We start from the raw sequence: 20,959 nt of genomic DNA on the forward strand, positions 1-20,959 counted from the left end.
TTAAATGCCTGGAGGATTACGAGGGTGATTTGATTAATTTGGAGTTACAAACCCGTTTACTTGAAATATATCCATTGCTTAATACACTGGCTGTGTTCATCAGACCGTGACACAGTGGCTTTGGGCAGCATGGCTTCCCAGGAGAACTGTGGTTAGGAAGTTGGCATCACACTTATTCCCAAATCCTTCTGAGCCACTAGTAGGCCGTCGACTGCTTGGCGTCTCCTCTTCCCTCTTGATGTCTTGAGGGTGTATTGGCCTGTATCACCACTTCAAGTCTGTGATTCATTTAGTTTCTACGACTCTTTACAGGTTCTAGAAGGAAAAAAAAAAAAAATCAGCTCTTCTTTATATCCCAGAATCTTTTCCTTTTCAATTTTGACACTTGTATTGGTAAAAACAAAAAAAAACAAAAACAAAACAGAAGCAGTGCAGGATAAAACTGCTGGCTTCTCATCACTTACGTGCAGAGGGGTGTGCCCATAACACTAGTCACCACTGTCTCCTTACCACTAAGTGTGACGAAAACGGAAGAGTGCCATGTTTGTTGGGAGGGCCTGTGATGCTGTGGTCAAAACGAGTTGTTTCAGGAAGTCTCGGCCTTTTGAGCGCGGGAAGAAGCAGAAGACACTGCGCTTACTGCTGAACAATGGGAAAACCCTGTGGGATGGAGTTGGGAGGATGAACTAACCACTCAGGCCATAAAATATAGTTTTTATTTGAAAAATAAAGTGACTGACGGACCAACTTTAATTATTCAGACCTGGACGCTTGGCAGATTGCTCCTGAGAGAAGAATTAAATGAGACTGTCACTCTTAGAAAGACAACTGACAGTACTTGTTGTGGTGATTTAAAAAAAAAAAAAAATGAAGCTTCCAACCATGAAGGTGTAAGCTTCCCACATTTAAAAGCTGATGAGATCCATGGTATATTAACCAGTGTGGTTTGTGGATAATTTATAGTGAAATATTTAGAATCATTGCCCACAGTATTTAAATCATTGCCCAGCCTGTGTCCTGAGAGTTTTCAAATCAACATGGAAAAATATTGCAAAATGTTGCATGGGAAAAGACCCATTTTAAGAGCAAGACAGAATACATTTTTAAAGTGGCAAGCTACAGGGGCTGGAGGGATGGCTCAGCAGTTACCAGTCCTGGCGTCTCTTCCAGAGGCCCTGAGTTGAATTCCTAGCAACCACATGGTGGCTCACAGCCATCTATAATGAGACTTGATGCAGGCATACGTGCAGACAGAGCATTCATAAACATAAATAAAGTGGCAAGCTAGTTGAATTTTGGGATTTATGCCCATTCATTTTAACTTTTTTTAAAAATTATTTTGGGTCCAGATCTGACGGCTTTGATGGTCTCCTTGTAGGGCACCTGAGCCCTCTGGGTCCTTCCATGCCCCCTATTCTTCCATACTTCTCTCACCTGGAAGCCAGCAGGAAGTCCCAGCATCTGTCCCGATCCCCTGCTGGGCGGAGTTCCTCAAAGGACATTTATGTTGGGCTAATATCCACTTATAAGACAGTATATACCATGCATGTCTTTCTGGGCCTCGGGGGCCTGCACAGACTGTTATAACAACCACGGACAATGCATGCAGTAAACCTAGACCCCTGTTCAGATGTAGCCAATGGACAGCTCATTCTCTGCGGTTGTTGGGGGAGCAGAGACTGCCTCTAACATGAACTCTGGTGTCCCCAATTTGATCACTTCCCCTTGGTGGGGAGGCCCAGTGGCACACAGAGGAAGGAGAAGCAGGCTGCTCAGATGAGACCTGATAGACCTGGTAGGCAGTGGTCATATGGTGGGGGAGGAGGTCCGCTTCAGTCAGAGGTCTCATGGAGGGGAAGAGGGAGAGAGGGTCGGAACAGGAAGGCACAAGTCAGGGGATAACAATCGGGATGTAATATGAAAAAAATTATAATAAAAATGATTTTGGGAGGCTTAAAATTTCAGCCACAAATGTTACTTTCTATCAGGAAGATAGCCTGAATGATTGGCGCAGACACCAGACTGCCAAAAGAACTCTGCTTTTCTCTTTATACTAAAGATGGGTTGTCAGCAGTTTATTTGAACCAAGAATATTGTAAAACAAAACAAACAAAAAAGCCTCACTGATATGCTTTTCAGATGCCACAGTGCAACCAGCTCTTAACAAACTAGAACTTACCAAATATGGGTAAACTATCAAATAATATTCACAGTTTTCTGGAAGATTTTATAAAGTCCTCTTTTAAAAAAATCTCTCTCTCTCTCTCTCTCTCTCTCTCTCTCTCTCTCTCTCTCTCTCTCTCTCTCTCTCTCTCACTCTCCTCTCCTCTCTCTCTCTCTCTCTCTCTCTCTCTCTCTCTCTCTCTCTCTCTTTCTGTGTGTGTGTGTGTGTGCATGCGCATGCGTGCGTGTGTATCTGCGTGTGTGTGGTTTAACAAGCTCTGGTAACAAGACATAAATTTTATATAAAATATAAAATTACTGCTCTGTATATTTTTTTGTAGATCAAAATTTTAGACATACACTAAAATATAAACAAAGATGTTCACTGCAAAAAAAATACAAAGCAATGCTTCACCCATGTGGTAAAGTTGCCTGAAAGTTCCCAAGGGTTTTGCATTATTTCCACAAAGCTTAGGTTCCTTGAAGTCTAGGAATTTTCCAACATTTTTGCTTAAGAGCCATGTAGGAAATATGTTAGGCAATGTAGGGTCACCTATGATAAATGGATTTTGTGTATGTGTGTGGATAGGTCTACACACATACCTAGTTCTTCATCAAGGAAAAAGAGGACCCATCTCAAGAAATGTATCATTAGATGACATTGCTAGTGGTAAGCATCATAGAATGTACATAGAAAAAGAAAATTATAGCTAAGCTTTATAACTTGGGGCTACCTGGATCTGTGAGCTGGTATAGACTGGTGTGCCCTAGTGCTATGGGACTCTCAAGTTTCCATGTTAGTCTCCCTAGCCAAGCTGTCATCCTAAATCAACATCAAATTGCGTGGAAATCTAAGAGTGTGTATATTAACTTTACTAGTGGTTTCTAAGTTTCAGATATTGCAAGATTTGTTTTAATGCTTTTTTTCCTAGATTATGTGATTTCACAGAGAAAAAAAAAATGTCACTTATGTGCCCTTAGATTCTCATGATGCAGTTTTGAGATTTAACTCTGCTCCTACACGTGGCTATGAGAAAGATGTCGGAAATAAAACCACAGTACGCATCATTAACTCTCAGGTAAGATGGATGGAGTGTTTTCACTGGCACATTTTGTAGGCAAATCATTGAACGGAATGAGTGAACAGAAGCATGGCTACCATAACCACGATACCCTTATTATTTCTACGGAGTTTGTAATTATGAAGAATTAATGAACAATGCAAAGAGAGTGAACTTAGATGTAATTTGAATCGGAAGAGATGAATGAGATCAAATGGGAACTTAGACTTAGCATAAAGAAATAAGAATTTGTCTGTATATCTTTTCGTTATCATAAAGTAGTGATTCTCAACCTTGCTAATGCAGCAATCTGTTAATACAGTTCCTCATGTAGGGGTGACCCCCCACACACACAACCATAAAGTCATTTTCACTGCTGCCTCATAACTGCAATTTTGCTATTGTCAGGAATCATAATGTAAACATCTTTTTAGAAGCAGAGGTTGAGAGCTGCTGTCATAGATTATCATGGTTCGGGTTATGCATTGCAGAAGTGCTATTTGTTACGGGAGAAATCACAGTGATAAGGAACGCGGTGCTGAGGAGGAGCAGCGCAGGAAGCACGCAAGCTTGTAGGGATAGCTTTAAAACGTCAGCTCGTGGACTGAACACTTGGAGAATGAAAACAAGTTGCTTTACTGGGAAACGAAAATACCTCCTGTTTCCCTGTTCTTAATAAGAACGACTTTCAAATTTATGAAAAAAAATTTGTTCTCAGAAGAAGCCACAATTTCTAATTTCCAAAAATATGTAGAAAAGTGAGATAAGTGATTTCTGGTGAACGGCTTGCAGACCAAGCTATTAACACTGCACTGTTCACTGCACCAGGCAACCTGCAGTAAAGTAAAACAACGACCATATTTTCTTAATTCATAGATGTCACTGGCGCTAAGACCTATATTTCATTTAGTAATTTCTCAGAAAGTAACAAACCCCACCAAATTTAAAATACATGTGTCCTGTAAGATTCATCCTTATTTCAGAAACAGGATGGGAAAAAAATGCATCCTCATAATGCTGAAATTTTTTTAATTGATTGGGAATTTTATACGTGCATGAAACGTGTTTAGATCATATCCACTCTCTAATTCCTTCCCCTCCAATTCTTTCTTTGTGGTGAAGTGCATTAAAGATCTGTATTAGAGGATCACCGCAGTAGGAAGGCTGAGATCCACTGACCTATGATAATGAAAAGATATACACATAAATAAAAATCATTGTTTGTGATTAATCTGAGTTCCCATTTGATCTTCACTTTGATCACCTGCACCACTATTTCTTCTCAATTTTACGCATTGTCTTTTTTTTTTTTTTTTTTTTTTTCTGTTTGCTTGTTTTATAAACCTCAACGTCCACTTAGTGCGACCTCTATGCACAAGGACATGGTAGACTCTGGGAAGCTACATCCTTGGGAAAAAAAGAAAAAAAAAAAACTGGCTCTCTCTCCAGAAACCGTCAATTTGTAATAGCTCGTTAGCTACGGGTAGGACCTCCTGTTTACCACCCTTCCCTAAGCCGGAATGTTGCCTGGCTTCATCTTGTGCAGGTCTTGTGCTGTTATATCCGGAAAACACTGCTTGGATGCAGCCATCTGCTGCGTCTGGCTCTTACACTCTTTTCCACCCCTTCTTCCATAGTGGTCCCTGAACACAGGGGAGATGAGGTGGGATGTGATATATATCCCACTTAGTGATGGGCGTTCTGAGGTCTTGTAGTCTATGCCTGTTGGCCAGTTGTAGTTCACTGTGCTGATCACCACCTATTGCAGAAAGCAGCTCCTCTGATCAAGATTAGGAGATCTACGAATCTGTGGGCGTAACAGCAAATCATTAGAAGTCAGACTGATGCCATTTAGCTGAAGAGCGGCAGGCTCTCCCCTAAAGCCTACCTTTCGTAAGGCCATAACCCTGTTAATTGTCCCAGGCATGAATTCCATTTGATGGAGAAGCCTAAAATCCAGGGAGAAAGTGGTTTGTTATTCCCATAACTTCCATGCCAGTATTGCACTAGTAGGCACATCCTGCTAGATCAGCCATTACTATAGCTTTCAGGGTTAACATCTAGATGGTAGATTTTTACCTTCAGTAGCATTCATAGCACCATAGAACACTATGAAGGCTACTCAATATGGATGAAACCTCCAATCACGTCTGGGTTGGGTACTCCATGACTTAGGACTGAGGTATGCAGTGTCTTCAGCAGTAGAGTCTTACCGTCAGGTTCTAGAGAGTAACCAAGTGCAGTGGCTATTATTTATAATGTTTTAGGGTCTGCAGAGATAAACTGAATAATAAACCACTGTATGTGTGTAATTTATTTTCATTATTCACTTATCATTTGATGGGCATCTAGGTTGTTTCCTTTCCCTGGCTTCTGTGAATATAGCAGCAATGAGCATGGCTAATCTTGTAGACCTGCATTTCTATCTAGCCTGTTGTGGAACCTCCACACTGATAGTCATAGTGGCTGTGCCTTTTTGCAATCTCTTCAACACCTGGTAAGAATTTCCATCTGCCCACACCCATACCCACATTTGATGTCTTTGAAAAAGTCCATTTTAGCAATCTTGACCAGGATAAGATGAAATCTCAAGATAATTTTAACTTGCATTTTCTCTTATAGCTAAGGGTGTTGAACATTTTTAAAAATGTTCTCAGCCGTTTGTGTTTCTTCTTTTGGGGAACTCTGTTTAGGTCTGTGCCCTGAGTTTTGATTGGATGGTTCGTTTTCATAGTGTTTAGTTTGTTGAGTTCTTTGTATGGTCTAGACACCGACCCTCTGTCCGATGTATAACTGGTAAAGATTTTTCCATTCTTTGGGGCTGCCTCTTCACTCAAGTGATGGTGTCATTTGCTGTACAGAGCTTTACAGTTTCATGAGATCCCGTTTGTCAATATTTGGTCTTAATGTCTATGCTTGATAGTTTTTTTTTAAAGATGGATGGATGGCAGGTGAAATTCATGGTTCCATCTGGAATCAGATAGGACTTGGGCAGAAGGACTCCTAATTCAATTCTAGCTGTTCCTCACCCATAGCCATCTCACGTCACCAAGATAACGAGAAGGTCAGGAATCTGAATTAGCTGGGGGAGATTCATCTTTCAAGGGAGGGTGTCCGGAAGTCTAGATTTGATTCATGGGTGACTTTTTGAGTTTCCTTTTGTTTTGTTTTGTTTTTTCAATTTCTTTAGACGTACTTTAAGTGCTTCGTCATGTGATACCAGCCTTTCTCCCTCTCACAAAGGAAAATATAAAACCCAAGCCTTGCTCTCATTTCTGTTTTTAACTCTGACTTGCTTTAAAAACATACTTTGAAGAAGCAAACTCTAGTCATAAAGAACTTCTTTTTTTCTGGTGTGCTTACAGATTCTGGCCAACCCCAGCCATCACTTCATTGACAGTTCTTTATATAAAGATGTTATCCTGGTGGCCTGGGACCCAGCTCCTTATTCTGCTAATCTTAACCTGGTAAGTGTTTTCTGGATGCGCTCTAATTACCCACAAGACCAGGTCAGTGACAGGCACCAAATCACGTGTGTATTATGCACCTTTTTGATACAACATATAGTAGCATAGCCACCTTCTGATAAGATGCTTTTTCTCTGAGGAAAAGAGAAAGTGCTCTATATAAAGGCTCAGAACATTTTTATTACACAAAAAGTTAGAATGACCAAACTGGAAGTTGTCCCAAAGTGATAGGATGGCAATAAAGCCTCTGGAAATAAACTAGGTATAGTTGGCAACAGATATATAAACAGAAATGAAGTGTCTCTGATTTTCTTGATGATAATTCCAATCAGACATTTCTGAATGTGTTAAATTTTATGGAATAACCATCATATACAAGCAAGTTCTGTTTCTTGTTAACCTCATGGGAAATTGTTACCTTCTTAAGCAAGAAACTAGCCATGCTGGATACAACTTCCTATGAAAAGCTCCTCTTTAACAGGGCTTGGGAAAGTGGATTATGATCACCCTACTTTCAGATGCTGTTGTCTGACCGAGAGTGTCCCTGATTTTGTTTACCAAAACCAGGGAGCATACAGACTTCTTAAGATAATATGAATGACAGATCTTTGTTCCTCCAGGGGTCAACCATTTTTACAGTTCCTCAAGATAGACCTGGCTCTCAAGAGGAGCACACATGTCACTGTCAGTCTTGAACTTCAGGCTGGACATTTGCTTGACATTAATATTAGTGTTTTCTTTTGGTTGGTTGGTTTGGTGTGTGTGTGTGTGTGTGTGTGTGTGTGTGTGTGTGTGTGTGTGTGTGTGTGTGTCTTGTTGTTGTTTATCAGTGGTGTGAGTTAGAATCACTTGCCCATTATTTTTTTTTTTTAATCTGCCTATCAAACCTCCATTTACAGAATGAGAGAACACAGCCTCACCAAGTTTATATGCCAAACACAACTCTCTTACAACCCCTGGACTAAGCATCAAGCATCAATGAAGGCTGGATATTTCTAGCTTTCTTCTCAACTTGAAGTATCCAGATTTCAGTTCTGCCATCTTCCTCTCATGGTTTTAACTGACTGAGCATTGAGGCTGTTGATCTTGTTTCTTCATCTGTTGGAAGCATCCAAGCCGAGGTCAGAGTTGTCCCACCTTGTGGCCTTTATGGTGGCCTTTATAATGATAGGCAAGAGGCTAGAAGATACTTGAATGTTTTTTTCTTGGATTTCATTTTTCTTGCTTCTTTGCCATATATCTCTAAGACTTAGCTTATTAAGAAGGAAGAATCTAGACATTCTCTGCCTTTTTAAAGCAACAGACCACTTTCATCAGCCAATGTTGCTTGGTGTCTTAATACATACCTGTTGTATTCCTGTGCTGTCTATTTGACGACACAGAGCCTAGTGAGCCAAGGCTCTTCCTATATCCTGTACAAATCTCACATCATCATGGCCGTTGCTACATTTTTGAGGACTCTTGTTTCAAACCAGTGTTATGGGCTTTTTATACAAGACACATATATTTTATACAATACATATGTACTGTGTTCAATAAATGCATCTCCACATTCTGGTACTTATTAATACATTTATATCTACCATTCTATGAAGAAGGAGAAGTTTTCACCACCTCATGTCAATCCACCCTGTAAGTTGTGCATCCCTCCCTCCTCTTAGACTACGTGATGACGGTGTACTTTCCGCCACTGTTGTGTAAACCTCGGGAAAATCTGCTTCCAAAACACTGCTTGAGTACTAGGAGAGCAGCTTACTGCAGTATGAACCAAATCTGGCCACAGTTCTCTTCATAAGCTGTAGTAGAACAGTGAGCCCCCTGGCGTTCACTGCCGCCACTCTCTCCATGCTGCCATGCTGTGTTCATGGCAGGCCCCTTTCCAGACCTCTCAGGTGCTTACTTTCTGACCTTTTGCAGAAAATGCCTGCCACCTCTTATCTAGCCCCAGGGCTCACTTTACCATAAATAAAGCATCAATGGGAGGGCATGTGAAATTACATAATTATACTATCAGAATTAAGCTAAATAGTCAAAGGATAAAGCATCGTTCCTCTGAGGACCGGAACTGTGATCTCTCTTTGTACTTCCCCAGGTGAGTGGATCCGCTCCCTCCAGCTCCATGCTGGCCCCATTCCTCTAAGTTCCGCCGCCCCCCCCCCCCCGCCCCGAACATGTGCAGCACTGTCTCCTTCTGTACTCAATCTGAGTTGTTTTTGTTTTGTTCTAGTGGTATAAGAAGCCAGATTACAACCTCTTCACTCCATATATCCAGCATCGCCGGAGATACCCAACTCAGCCATTTTATATTCTTCACCCCAAATTCATATGGCAGCTTTGGGATATTATCCAGGAAAACACAAAGGAGAAGATTCAGCCCAACCCACCATCTTCTGGTTTCATTGGTAGGTGTATCTAACAGTTGGAACGGTAGGGTGGGCAAGCAGGATGGGGACTCATTTCATGCGGAAAGAACCATTAGCAGGTAGTTTTGAGATATTAAAAAAAATAAAAGGGACACTGTTCAGTTATAGGACAAAGCATTCCAAAAATTTCCAACTCTTATACAGAATCCTCTTCTTTTCATTTATGACTGGTGGGGTCAGAACTGGCCCAACTGGGCAGTTATTGTGTCCCACGAGGCACTGGTGGCATAACTGCACTTTCATATCTAGTCCTTTGGAAAGATGGCTAAGGGCAGATTCTGCTGGGATTACAAACCATGCAGCTACCTGGACTCTCCCTTTCACGGGTGGCACCAAGATAGAGTCCTCAAGCAGCAGCCCAAGCAGGCTGGTGAAAGTCTCTCAAAAGACAAGAGCCTTTAGGCCTAGACATGAGGACCTGCACATGTGCTGCTTAGTCGTTGATGGGAGGCACATGGAAGTGTTTGTGGATTTGACTCACTGCCAGCTCCACTGCTAGTGATCTGGGCAGCAAACTGAAGGGGTACATGACGTTACATGGTTGCACAATGGTGAGGCTAGCTGTAGCATTTCACTGCACTGCCTCTGTGACAGAGTGCGCTAGCTCCAGGCCAGCAGTGGCTTGTTATAGTTGATAATCGATCCTATGTGGCTTGCATTGTGATTTTTCAGCCAGAGTTTGAACTCAAAGTTTGTGATTTCCCCCCCCCCCCATTTCTTAATATATGTTGAGGCTTTTCATTCCCCATCTTTGATATTACCCATATACAGCACAGGAAGGCATATCTTCAGTCCCCTGGGGGAATATGAGAGGCTGTAACTGACCAAAGGTATTGAATTTTTTGCCATTCTATGTTCAGTAAGTTTCCAGTATTCCTTGGGCTGCACAGAGGGTCTCCACCAATAGAAGGGAGATTTGTAGAGACAACACTGGCTTCATTTGAATTAAGGACACAGTAGCCTCAAGTGAAGCCTGCAGCTTTTAAAAGGCTTACATCATAATGGTATGAACTATTTTACATAATCTCCCAAGACAATCTTAGTGTGGCTACTTTTAAAGCAATGCCTTTGAAAGTTTCATTTGAGGGACTGCAGAGTTGGCTCAGCGGTTTAGAGCACTGGCTGCTCTTCCAGAGGTCATGAGTTCAATTCCCAGCAACCACATGGTGGCTCACAACCATCTATAATGTGATCTGATGCCCTCTTCTGGCCTGCACGTGTACATGCAGGCAGAGCACTGTATACATAATAAATAAATCTTAAAAAAAAAAGAAAGAAAGTTTCATTTGAAATACCCAATTCTCTTTTTTCTTTTTTTCATTTTTTATTTATTCTCTTTTATTCACATTACATCCCAATTGTTATCCCCTTGCTCAAATCTTCTGGATCCCATACCCCCTCCTTCTTCTTCCCTATTCCCTCCCCTAGACCTCCGACAAGGGGGACCCTCTTCCCCCGCTGTCTGACCACAGGTCTCATCAAGATAGCCTGAATCCATTTCCTCTGTATGCCTGCAGGGCCTCCCCACCAAGGGGAAGTGATCAAATCTTGGGCACCAGAGTTCACATCAGAGGCAGTCCCTGCTCCCCAACATTGCCCCCCCCCAAAAAAACATGGAGAATACGCTGTCCACCAGCTATGTCAGAACAGGGATCCAGGTTCTCTGCATGTATTGTCCTTGATGGGTATATCAGTTTATGCAGGCCCCCTTGGGTCCACATCTGCCAGCCTTGATTGTCTCCCTGTGGGACTCTTGACCCCTCAGGGTCCTTCCATGCCCACACTCTTCCATGCAACTCTCTACGCGCTCTACCAAGAGTCTAGTCGCAAGTCCTAGCATCTGTCTGAATCCTCCACTGGGTGGAGTCTGACATAGGACACCTATGTTGAGATAATATCTACTTATAAGTGAGTATGTACCATGCATGTTTTCTGAGTTACCTCACTCAGGATGATCATTTCTAGTTCCATCCTTTTGCCTACAAATTTCGAGATTTCCTTGTGTTCCAGACTGTGGGCTTTTCTGCGGATTAGCCAGGTGGCCTGAGGTCGGACCCACTTGTGTTCCACACTGTGTGCTCCCTCTTACCTGGGAAACACAAGCACTTGTGTTTTGGAGCTGTCAGTCTGTTCCTTCAGTCACTGAGCAGTCACTACTGTCCTGCTGATGAGTCACAGTGTGTGATCAGTGCCACCATCTTGGATCCTCCTTAAAATACCCAATTCTTTATCTTTTGCAGTTTCGTAAAGTCCTGTTGATTTAGAAAAGAAAATGTAGTTCAGTTTTCAGCAAAAAGTAAATGTTTAGAATAGTAATTAGACAATATGGGGGGACATGGCCCAAGTTTAATAAAGTCTGTTTTTACATCATCACCATATTTTATCAAGGCAAGAATTTTTAAAGCAAAAAGAGAAGGGTTCCCACTTTTGGAGCTTCAGACACATGGTTATAGCCAGTGAAGGTAATTCCCAGAGCGTTGAGGAGGCACTCAGGCGTATGGGCCAGCTCTCCAGGGCTTTTCACTGTGGATGTGGAGTTCTCAAAGGCTCAGTGCTGTCTTTTGCATCTCCTTGTGCAGGAAGTGAACTACAGTTCATTGCTATTGCAACAAAGTAGCCTGGCAGTGCCTAGGTTTGTGTTCTTCTCTGCAACTTGTAGGCATTTGACAAAAAGTTGCTTAATTCCTTGGTCCTTAGTATCCCCAAATGAGACAGTAATAAAGCCTTTTTAAAGGTAAAGTAGGTGAAGCAGCTGGGCAGCCTGCAACTATTTTTTTTTTTTTTTTTTTTTTTTTTTTTTTAGCACTTTCTTGTCCGGTGTAGCACCTGTCACCCAGATGACTAAATTTCAATTAATTATAATTATATAGCAAATAACATGTTCCCGAGGCTTACTATTTCTCATGCTCAGTTGTGGCATCCTCCTGGTGGCTGCCATATCAGTTATCACTCATAGGGGGTGTATTTATTGTCACAGAGCACTGCGAAGTTCCGCCAGTGAAAAGAAGGTGAAATGCAGCAAGTTGGTAAGAAAACACTAGGTTCCCTGAGGTGCTCTGTGCTGTGTGGGTGGAGTCAAGCTGCAATAGAAGACATCTGCTTCATTGGACCCACTTTCTGCCTCTGAGCCCCACCGTATTGAAGGCTGGGAGACCCTCACCACTATGAGCAGTGGCAGCACCTGGTAACCTTTAGTAGTGCCCTCTGGGCACCTCCATACTGCTGTAGTCTTCGTACTTCCTCTTTGACCCGGAGAGATGGGAGTTGATCTGTTCAGTTCTTCAGCGTTCTCAACTAGCTGTAGGATGACGTCACCCACATCTCAGTCTCCCATGAGGACTCTCTGTGAAATCAGCGAGGTGGTGTTTTCTGTTGTTGTTGTTGTTGTCATCGTTGTTGTTGTCGTCGTCATTGTCGTTGTTTTGTTGCTGTGATCAAAAGTATGCTCCAAGTCAGGGTGTGGTGACAGACACCTTTAATCCCAGCACTTGGGAGGCAGAGGCAGGCAGGTCACTGTGAGTTCGAGACCAGCCTGGTCTACAAAGCAAGTTCAGGACAGCATCTTTTAGCTTTAAATGCTCTCTACTCTCTAACATTAGCTCCTGCAGAAACCCATTTCAGAAGGGGAAAGTGGGTTAGAATGTTTCAGGATGCACTCATCACTGCACCTGGGAGCTGGTCAGCAAGGAGGTCCTCATCCAGAGGGAGCCCAAAGTAGGGCCTTCGTCACCTTGCACTACACTCTTGTCCGTTACTCTGCTGGGTGAAGCAGTGGGAATCCCTACCTTCCATATGTGCAGAGTAGTTTCACGAGTAATTGCTCATTAAACAAACAGCATGCATTTTCTTATACATGCTCAGGAGTTTGCACACACACGAAGTAGGGGGGCATCAAAAGCTCTTTGTACAGAAATGAATACAGTGAGGGTTAGCTTCTCAAGGAGGTTCCTCTGAACCCCAAAATAAAGTGCTGCTGGTCCCATTGAGAGGCTTGTTCTGGGATTTGAATCCACCACATGGGAGGAAGCCATATTAATCAGTGATGGCGTCTGATGCTGAGCGCTTCCTGTGCTCTGAGCACAAGTCCGAGATCTATGGTGGTGAGAAAACCAAGGACACCATCTTCCTGGCACGTGCAATACAGTGAGGTAGGGAACACTCTTGCTTGGGTCAGTGTGCAGACAAGACCATAACTGCAACCTGAGGAGGAAGTGAAGGGAAAGAGCAGGTTGCTTCCAGAACTATGGAGCGCCTCTTGTTCATGATCATGTTCTTATCCTTGGGCTGGTACTCATGATACACAACGGGGACGGCCTCCGTGCATCTGGGTTCCACATCCGTGATTCATATAGCCACTAACAGAAAATATTTTTTAATTAAACTTTTTTCTGAATAATGTACAGTCCTTTTCCCTTGCCATTATTCCCCCAAACAACTACTTATAAAACATATATATCATTTTAGGTGTTAAAAGCCATCTAGAGATACGTAAAGAGCACTGGAAGTCTTGCGAAGGAATATGGGATATTATAGCATCTTACAAGTGGCTTAAACACCTTCGAATTTGGATATCTGCACTGGACCCTGGGTCCAGTTCCCCCCCCAGATACTGAGAAATTAGAGTATGTGGGGAACGAACAAATTTTTGCTCACAGGCTCTCAAAGCTTAGTGCGTGTCACGTCACTTCCCTGTATCAGTAATACATTTTTGCAAAGCAAAGCTCAGCAACTGAAAAGAACGATCAGACCTTGTGGAAGTCGGTAATATGGAGACATTGGTAGGATGATTCCCCGGATCTTGGAATCACCATCTCTACCAGGCTGTCAGACTGGCTGCATTCTTTCTGCTACAGAAGTCCAGCATCCTTGCTGTGAGGGGGAGGCAAAGGCATGACTGGGAGGCAAGAGCCAGTGAGAGCCAGTTTGGAGGCTAGCTGTGCAGCCTTTCAAACCAAGGATACTGAGTAAGTGCAGGAGGTTGGAATCTCTATTTCTTATAGTCTCAAAGGGTGCTGATGCTGGTTCTACGGTATTCAGATCCCAATTCTCAGCCTCATAGAGGGAATCAAAGTTACAGGGAACCGTAAAAACCTAGTCGGAGGCTGAAGATGATGCTCCAACTTGAGTTTTGGGTGACTGTACAGGCAGAAAACTCTCTGTCGTTTCCTCATTTTGAAAGCTGCTAACCTGCACTTCCTGTCTACTCAGGTAATTAATTTATTCCGTCTCTGATGGGGCTGAAGACCAGATAGTTTAGTTTTACAATTAAGCTTAGTTGTTTAGGAGTTAAGATGTTTTTAGGTCTAGATAGATGTTTTAAGTTGCTAAAGATGAGATATGATAGATATTGTTTTACATTCAGAATTTTAGAAGCACCAAGATAGGAAAGACGTTTTCTTCAAGGCTGCCAAATGCAAATGGCCAAAGCACTATGAATGTAACATTTATATAATTCCTGATTATGTCATAGTTCTTCTTGCTGTAGGTAGTTTATTGTATATATGTGTAATAATATAAATGTATATGTAAAAAAAGAAAAAAAACCATTTGATAGGTTCTGTATTGATAGGTGTATCAACAAAATGATGCTTGCCTGCCTTGAGAGAAAGCAGGATTGACACTTGCCCTCCCAATTATCACTTAATTATGGCTATGTTTAGACACAGGTGGATTAATTGCTTTATCTACATTTACTTTATTTTTTATTTTATTTTATTGCATTAATTTATTCAGATTACAACTCAATTGTTATCCCATCACTTGTATCCGTCCATTCCTTCCTCCCTCCCACTTTCACCCTATTCCCCTCCCCTAGGTCTATGACCGAGGGGGACCTCCTCCCCCACTATATGGTCATAGGCTATCAAGTCTCATCTTGGTAGCCTGCTTATTCTTCCTTTGAATGCCAGCAGACCTCCCCTCCCAGAGGAGGTGGTCAAATATGGGGCACCAGAGTTCATGTCAGAGTCAGTCCTCACTCTCCACATAACTGTGGAGATTGTCCTGACCAGATCAGAGTAGGGGTTCGATGTTCTTGGTTAGTGTAATAATTTGAGCAGACCCCCCAGGGGCCCCAATCCGCCCACGTTTACTTTAAATAATACAAGATTTTACAAAATATAACGTGTACTTTAGCTTTTGAAGTGGTGTAGCATTAAATCTTACACTCTGGCCATACGAGATGTTGACTGCACTTGTGGCTGGGTGTTCTCTTTCTTTAACTCATAAATGAAAAAAGAACGTTGAAACGTGAACAGCCGCATATTTGACTAAGTTTGCTTGCTTTGGTACACGTTTCTTATACAGGGGGTGTCCTTGAAGTCTGTTGTGTTTTGATCACACTCCTACCTCTTGCTCCACCCCCACCCCCCACCAATTCGCCCCCCATTCTTGTCTATGTCTTGTCTCCTTCTTTACCCTAATCTCTCTTTTGCTTCCAAACATGTTGTTTTATGTGTCTCTAAAATATATAGGATCCACAAGTGATAGAAAATGTTTATAATCAGGATCCACAAGAAGAACAGAGATGCAGCATAATGTATGTACATTACAAACGGGAGTCTATCAGGCTGGTTTACACAGCAGGGGCCAGGTAATTCAACAGCAGCAAAATGTTGGAGGGAAGGGATGTCTGGAAGATTTGCTCAGGTGTAGGCTGCCTAGTGGGCCCAGAGCTGTGACAACACTGGGACTAGATCTCAGCAAGGGATTAAGCATTTTCCTCCGTACTTTAGAATCTACACCTCTAGTAGAATCACGTTGGAGCACATAGAGTATTGTTGGAAAGAAACGGGGCTTCTTTAATTACTTAAGGAAGCAGTCGACAGCCTCTCCTCTACACCTCAGTGTTGGGAAATTGTCTCTCTTAGACGTTTACAGTTAATGTATATAGAATGTATTAAAACTGATGACTTATTATTCTTTTAAAATAATAATTAGGGAACTGGAGAGATAGCTCAACAGCTGGGAATGCCTGTTACTCAGAGGAACTGGGCTCCATTCTTACAACCCTCATGACAGCACACAACCAGCTGTAATCCACTTCCAGGCTATCTAATGCTCTTTTCTGGCCTCCATAGGCTCCTGCATGCATACAGTGCAAATAAAGTCACACAGGCAAACAAATCTACATATAAATAAAAATAATAAATATTTAAATAATAATAAATGAGCTAGAGGACATGTGTAAAGAATTATGATTAGTGTAAATACATATTCATATTAAATGTGTTAAATTATACTTTTATAACACTCCCTAATATTAGTAACATACTTATTAAACTTTTTATATCTGTTAGTTCTCTAAAATTCTGCATGCATACTTTAAGATCGTGTTTTCTGCATTTTAAACATAAGATCCATGTTACAAATTAGCAAGCCTGCACGTCAAAATATTTTAAAGAGTCATTTAAAATATGAATATTTATTGCATTTAAACATTAAAATTAACTTGAATTACATATTAATGGCTGAAAATTACATTTCAAAACATTTATAAATAATTCTGGATCTACTTTGAGTTGATGACATACATGATCATTGCTTAAAAACAAGCAAAAAAACTTAACTTTTTAAAAAGTGTGTGTGTGTGTGTGTGTGTGTGTGTGTACATGCATATCCCACACCACACATGAGCAGGTCGAAGGACAGTTTGCTGCGTTGGTTCTGTCCCTCCAGCATGCCTGTCCTAGAAATCAATCTAATTGACCTTCATGCCAGGTGCTATATCCACTAAATCATCTCACTGATCCCAAAACACTTTCTTTCAAAAATCCATTTTATGAGTATGTAAATCGAAAGAAGCCTCGAGATATTATTTGTTCTCGAATAGATATAATCCCAACACTTTCACCACACTTTTAATAAAATAGTGCTTACTAGCTTCCTTAGCTTTGCTTTGCAACAGTTTGGTGTCAAGGACTTGATATTTGGTCCAGGATGACCTAAACATGGAGATTCTCCTGATTCAGAATCCTGGGTGCTGAAGTTACAGGTGGAAGCAGCTCTTTTCTTATCTTAAAGGCTCTCCTATAACCTTTTAGAGTCTATAAAACAGTGTAAATAACAGTATTAGCTAAGTGTTTAAACATTTAAAGAGTACCAAATGATTCTCTTCACCACAGGCAGTGGAACAGGCATTCGAGGCATGGTCCCGCAAGAGACACTTCAGATTCAAAGAAGAGAACCCTTTACTGGTGATTTTACCCAAGGAGAACACAGGTTCCCAGAACCATGACTGCCACAAAAAGGGAGAGACTAGTGTGATGTTTGTTGTGTGCTCTGGTGGATAGGTGCCCAAAGGTCATGTAGCAAGTGCCAACTCCTCATTCTCCATTGGCCTTACATTGGCACACCAGTTACTTGAGGATGGCCTAGGGCAGGGATGACATCTGGCTAGTGTGTGTGCTGTGGTGGTTGCAGAGTTTTGGCATCACTCTAGAGAGCAACTTCTTCTCTTCATGGATTCTCTGGATTAGGTACCACAGTACCCTGCCATGGCATAGCATTCTCAGCACAGAGTGTCATGGGAGTCTCTGGAGCAGCACCCTTTTCCTTCCCCCTCTACATCTTGCCTACCAGGAAACTAGTTCTGCTTCATCTTCTAGATCCCTTTTGGGAAAAGGAGATTCCTTCACTCCTCTCCTCAGCAGCAGACATAACAGAATTTGGGATTAGGTTTGTTTTCCGGTGCTGGTGTCAAATTCAGGCTTTCCATATGCTAAGTGAACATTCCATGCTTCTAGCCTTGGTTTTCTATTTCTGTGATTGAAGTTTGATTTTTTTTTTTTTGGGGGGGGGGGGAAATATGATAGGCCTCTGAAGAACAAGTTAGATGTGAGAGAAACAACATGACTTTATATTTTGTTCATAGTAAGTGAGGGTATCACTTTCAGATAATGGATTAAGCATACTCTTTTTTTTTTTTTTTTTTTTTAAGTTTCAAGTTAACCAGACTTAGATCCACATACTTTTTTTTCTTTTTTCTTTTTATTAATTTATTCTTGTTATATCTCAATGGTTATCCCATCCCTTGTATCTTCCCATTCTTCCCTCCCTCCCATTTTCCCCTTATTCCCCTCCACTATGACTGTTCCTGAGGGGGATTACCTCCCCCTGTATATGCTCATAGGGTATCAAGTCTCTTCTTGGTAACCTGCTGTCCTTCCTCTGAGTGCCACCAGGTCTCCCCCTCCAGGGGACATGGTCAAATGTGAGGCACCAGAGTACGTGAGAAAGTCATATCCCACTCTCCACTCAACTGTGGAGAATGTTCTGACTGTTGGCTAGATCTGGGTAGGGGTTTAAAGTTTACCGCCTGTATTGTCCTTGGCTGGTGCCTTAGTTTGAGCGGGACCCCTGGGCCCAAATCTGCCTATCATAATGTTCTACTTGTAGGTTTCTAGGACCTTCTGGATCCTTCTACTTTGCTATTCTCCCATGCTTCTCTCATTTAGAGTCCCAATAGGATGTCCTCCCCTCTGTCCCAGTTTCCTGGTAAGTGAAGGCTTTGGTGGGACATGCCCCTTGGGCTAGTATGCAGATATAAGTGAGTATATACCATTTGAGTCTTTCTGCTTCTGGGTTAACTCACTCATTATGATCATTTCTAGCTCAATCCATTTATCCACAAATTTCGGGAATTCCTTGTAATCCCAGTATTTCATCAGCTGAGGCAGGAGGATCTCAAGTTCAATGTCAACTTGGGCTACATATTGAGGCCCTGCCTCAAAAAACTTCATGATAATGGTACAGAAATTTAAATATATATATATACTTAAGGAAAGAAAAGAAAAACTAGCCTGAATGAAGAGAATGATCACTTAATGATTTTTGTAGCTGCCCACTGGTAACACTTAAAATTGAAAAGAATTTCAATACTGATACCTTTCGTGAGATTTATAACTTATTCATCATTGTTGTAACCCAGCCTTGTCGCGACCCTTCCGACCAGCGGAAAATAAGGACGCGACCCGAACGTTCTTCTCCAGGCAGTTTATTCAGGAACTTTTCAGCAAGCTTCTTCTTCTCCCGCTCACTCGCTTCTCCTCCCCCAACACCTCCGCGCCCCTTTATATCCTCTGCCTCAACCAATCAGCAGCCCTTACGTCGATAGCTCCAATTGGTTCCCGACAAGGCGGGATGCATACGTCAGAGCAAAGCACGGCCCACAACCCAAATAAGAACTTGTTTACCAGGAGCAGAATTGCAAGTCATCCTGTCTGGCAGGTTGCCAGGCGCCATCTTAGCGAGGGTGATAGCTTCAGCTTCCCACACAGCCTGGGTTCTCCTTCACTGTACTCCTGTATTGTATGAGTTTGTCTTGAAATCCAGGGCTCAAGCAATACCCCTGCTCCCAAGTAGCCCTGGCTCTAAGTGTATCCCATCACGTATGACTACAAAACATAATTTGTATTATAATCTTTAAATATGCATCTCTTTCCTATAGATTCCATTTTAGAACCGTCTGAAGGATGATTTGTATTCAACTTACAATAAGCTTTCATCTTTATATTTTTATAACATTTGTTCCTTCAGGACATAACAGTCCCTAGGGGATACATTTGTTAACTGTAGCACAAGAGAGTACACTGGCCATTATAAGTCAAACACTGGAGCAAGATTCCCTTTACACTCACTTTTCTCTTTTCTATGGCAGTTTGAAGTCTACAGTAATAACTGAGCGAGTGAGTGGATTTGTGCAGTATTATATATTTATATATTCATTCCCCCATTAGCCACTCTGGATCATGGAAGTTGAAACACTATAAATGTAAAGTACGTCCACCTCACCACAGTCATCTCGCCACAATTCTAGGACCAAAAACAAAAAAAGAAAAGGAAAGAAAGCTTCCTCCCTTTCCCTCCTTGGAGTTGCTCACTGTATTTTCATTTCCTTCCTTGTCAGGAATCCTCATCATGATGTCCATGTGCAGGGAAGTGCACGTGTATGAATACATCCCATCTGTCCGGCAGACAGAGCTCTGCCACTACCACGAGCTGTACTACGATGCAGCCTGCACCCTGGGGGCCTACCACCCACTGCTCTATGAAAAGCTCCTGGTGCAACGCCTCAACACAGGCACCCAGGCAGATTTGCATCATAAGGGCAAAGTGGTCCTGCCAGGCTTCCGGGCCCTGCGGTGCCCAGTGATCAGCCCCAACAACACGCACGCATAAAACGGAACTCTCGGGAACGGATGTGCAATAAGATACTACTGTCGTCCTCAAAGTCACAAAAGAATACTTGAATATAGATTTAGACAGTGTGTTGTCTTCAACTGCAACTTAGTGGCCATGAGAATTCTTTCTAGTCTAAGCCATTGGGTAACTATTACTGCTATGAATATGGAAATGGAACTTTAAAACCACCCGAGAAAGAAGCAAAAACAGGATACATAGAAAGAAAACAGATGTGTACTCGTGGGCACGATACCTCTAAACATGTTAACCTCTACAACAGGGACACTGTTTTACCACAGTTGGTTCCGACCACAAGTTTGGAAGATACTACTGATGATACGGTTTCTATCTAGAAATAGCCAAGTTGAAATCCTGTAGCTAGCAAGTTATTGGTACATGCATTCCTCAGTAAGAAGCCTGGATTCTAGGATGAACGTCTGACTTCTCACTCAGATGCATTTAAAATGTCTCCACATATGGCACGTGATTTTCAACCACCGCTTTGCAGCTTTGCTTCCCGGTGCTTTCTGTGTATCACAACGGAGAACCAGGCCACACTTAGCAAACTACAACTCATCAATACCGAGCAATCCAAGAAGCCAAACCAAACATCTGCTGGCAGCCAAGAACACCTCCTTTGTCTTCCTGCAGCACCCTGTACCCG

At 42.2% G+C, this 20,959-nt stretch overlaps 1 protein-coding gene across 3 annotated transcripts in view; it reads left to right on the top strand.

Annotated features, from left to right (window-relative positions):
* St6gal2 (ST6 beta-galactoside alpha-2,6-sialyltransferase 2) overlaps window positions 1–20,682 on the top strand; it is a 66,119-nt gene extending 45,437 nt beyond the window's left edge. For all 3 annotated transcript variants that reach the window (XM_051153063.1, XM_051153064.1, XM_051153065.1), the window contains exons 3-6: window positions 3,145–3,242; window positions 6,590–6,691; window positions 8,919–9,093; window positions 20,021–20,682. In XM_051153063.1, the coding sequence (XP_051009020.1) occupies window positions 3,145–3,242; window positions 6,590–6,691; window positions 8,919–9,093; window positions 20,021–20,292 (647 nt within the window). In that variant the 3' untranslated portion in view covers window positions 20,293–20,682. The remainder of the gene's footprint in view (window positions 1–3,144; window positions 3,243–6,589; window positions 6,692–8,918; window positions 9,094–20,020) is intronic.
* Window positions 20,683–20,959: the final 277 nt, after the last annotated feature.

This window comes from Acomys russatus, chromosome 11 (assembly GCF_903995435.1).
Source record: "Acomys russatus chromosome 11, mAcoRus1.1, whole genome shotgun sequence".
Classification (NCBI taxonomy): Eukaryota; Metazoa; Chordata; class Mammalia; order Rodentia; family Muridae; genus Acomys; species Acomys russatus.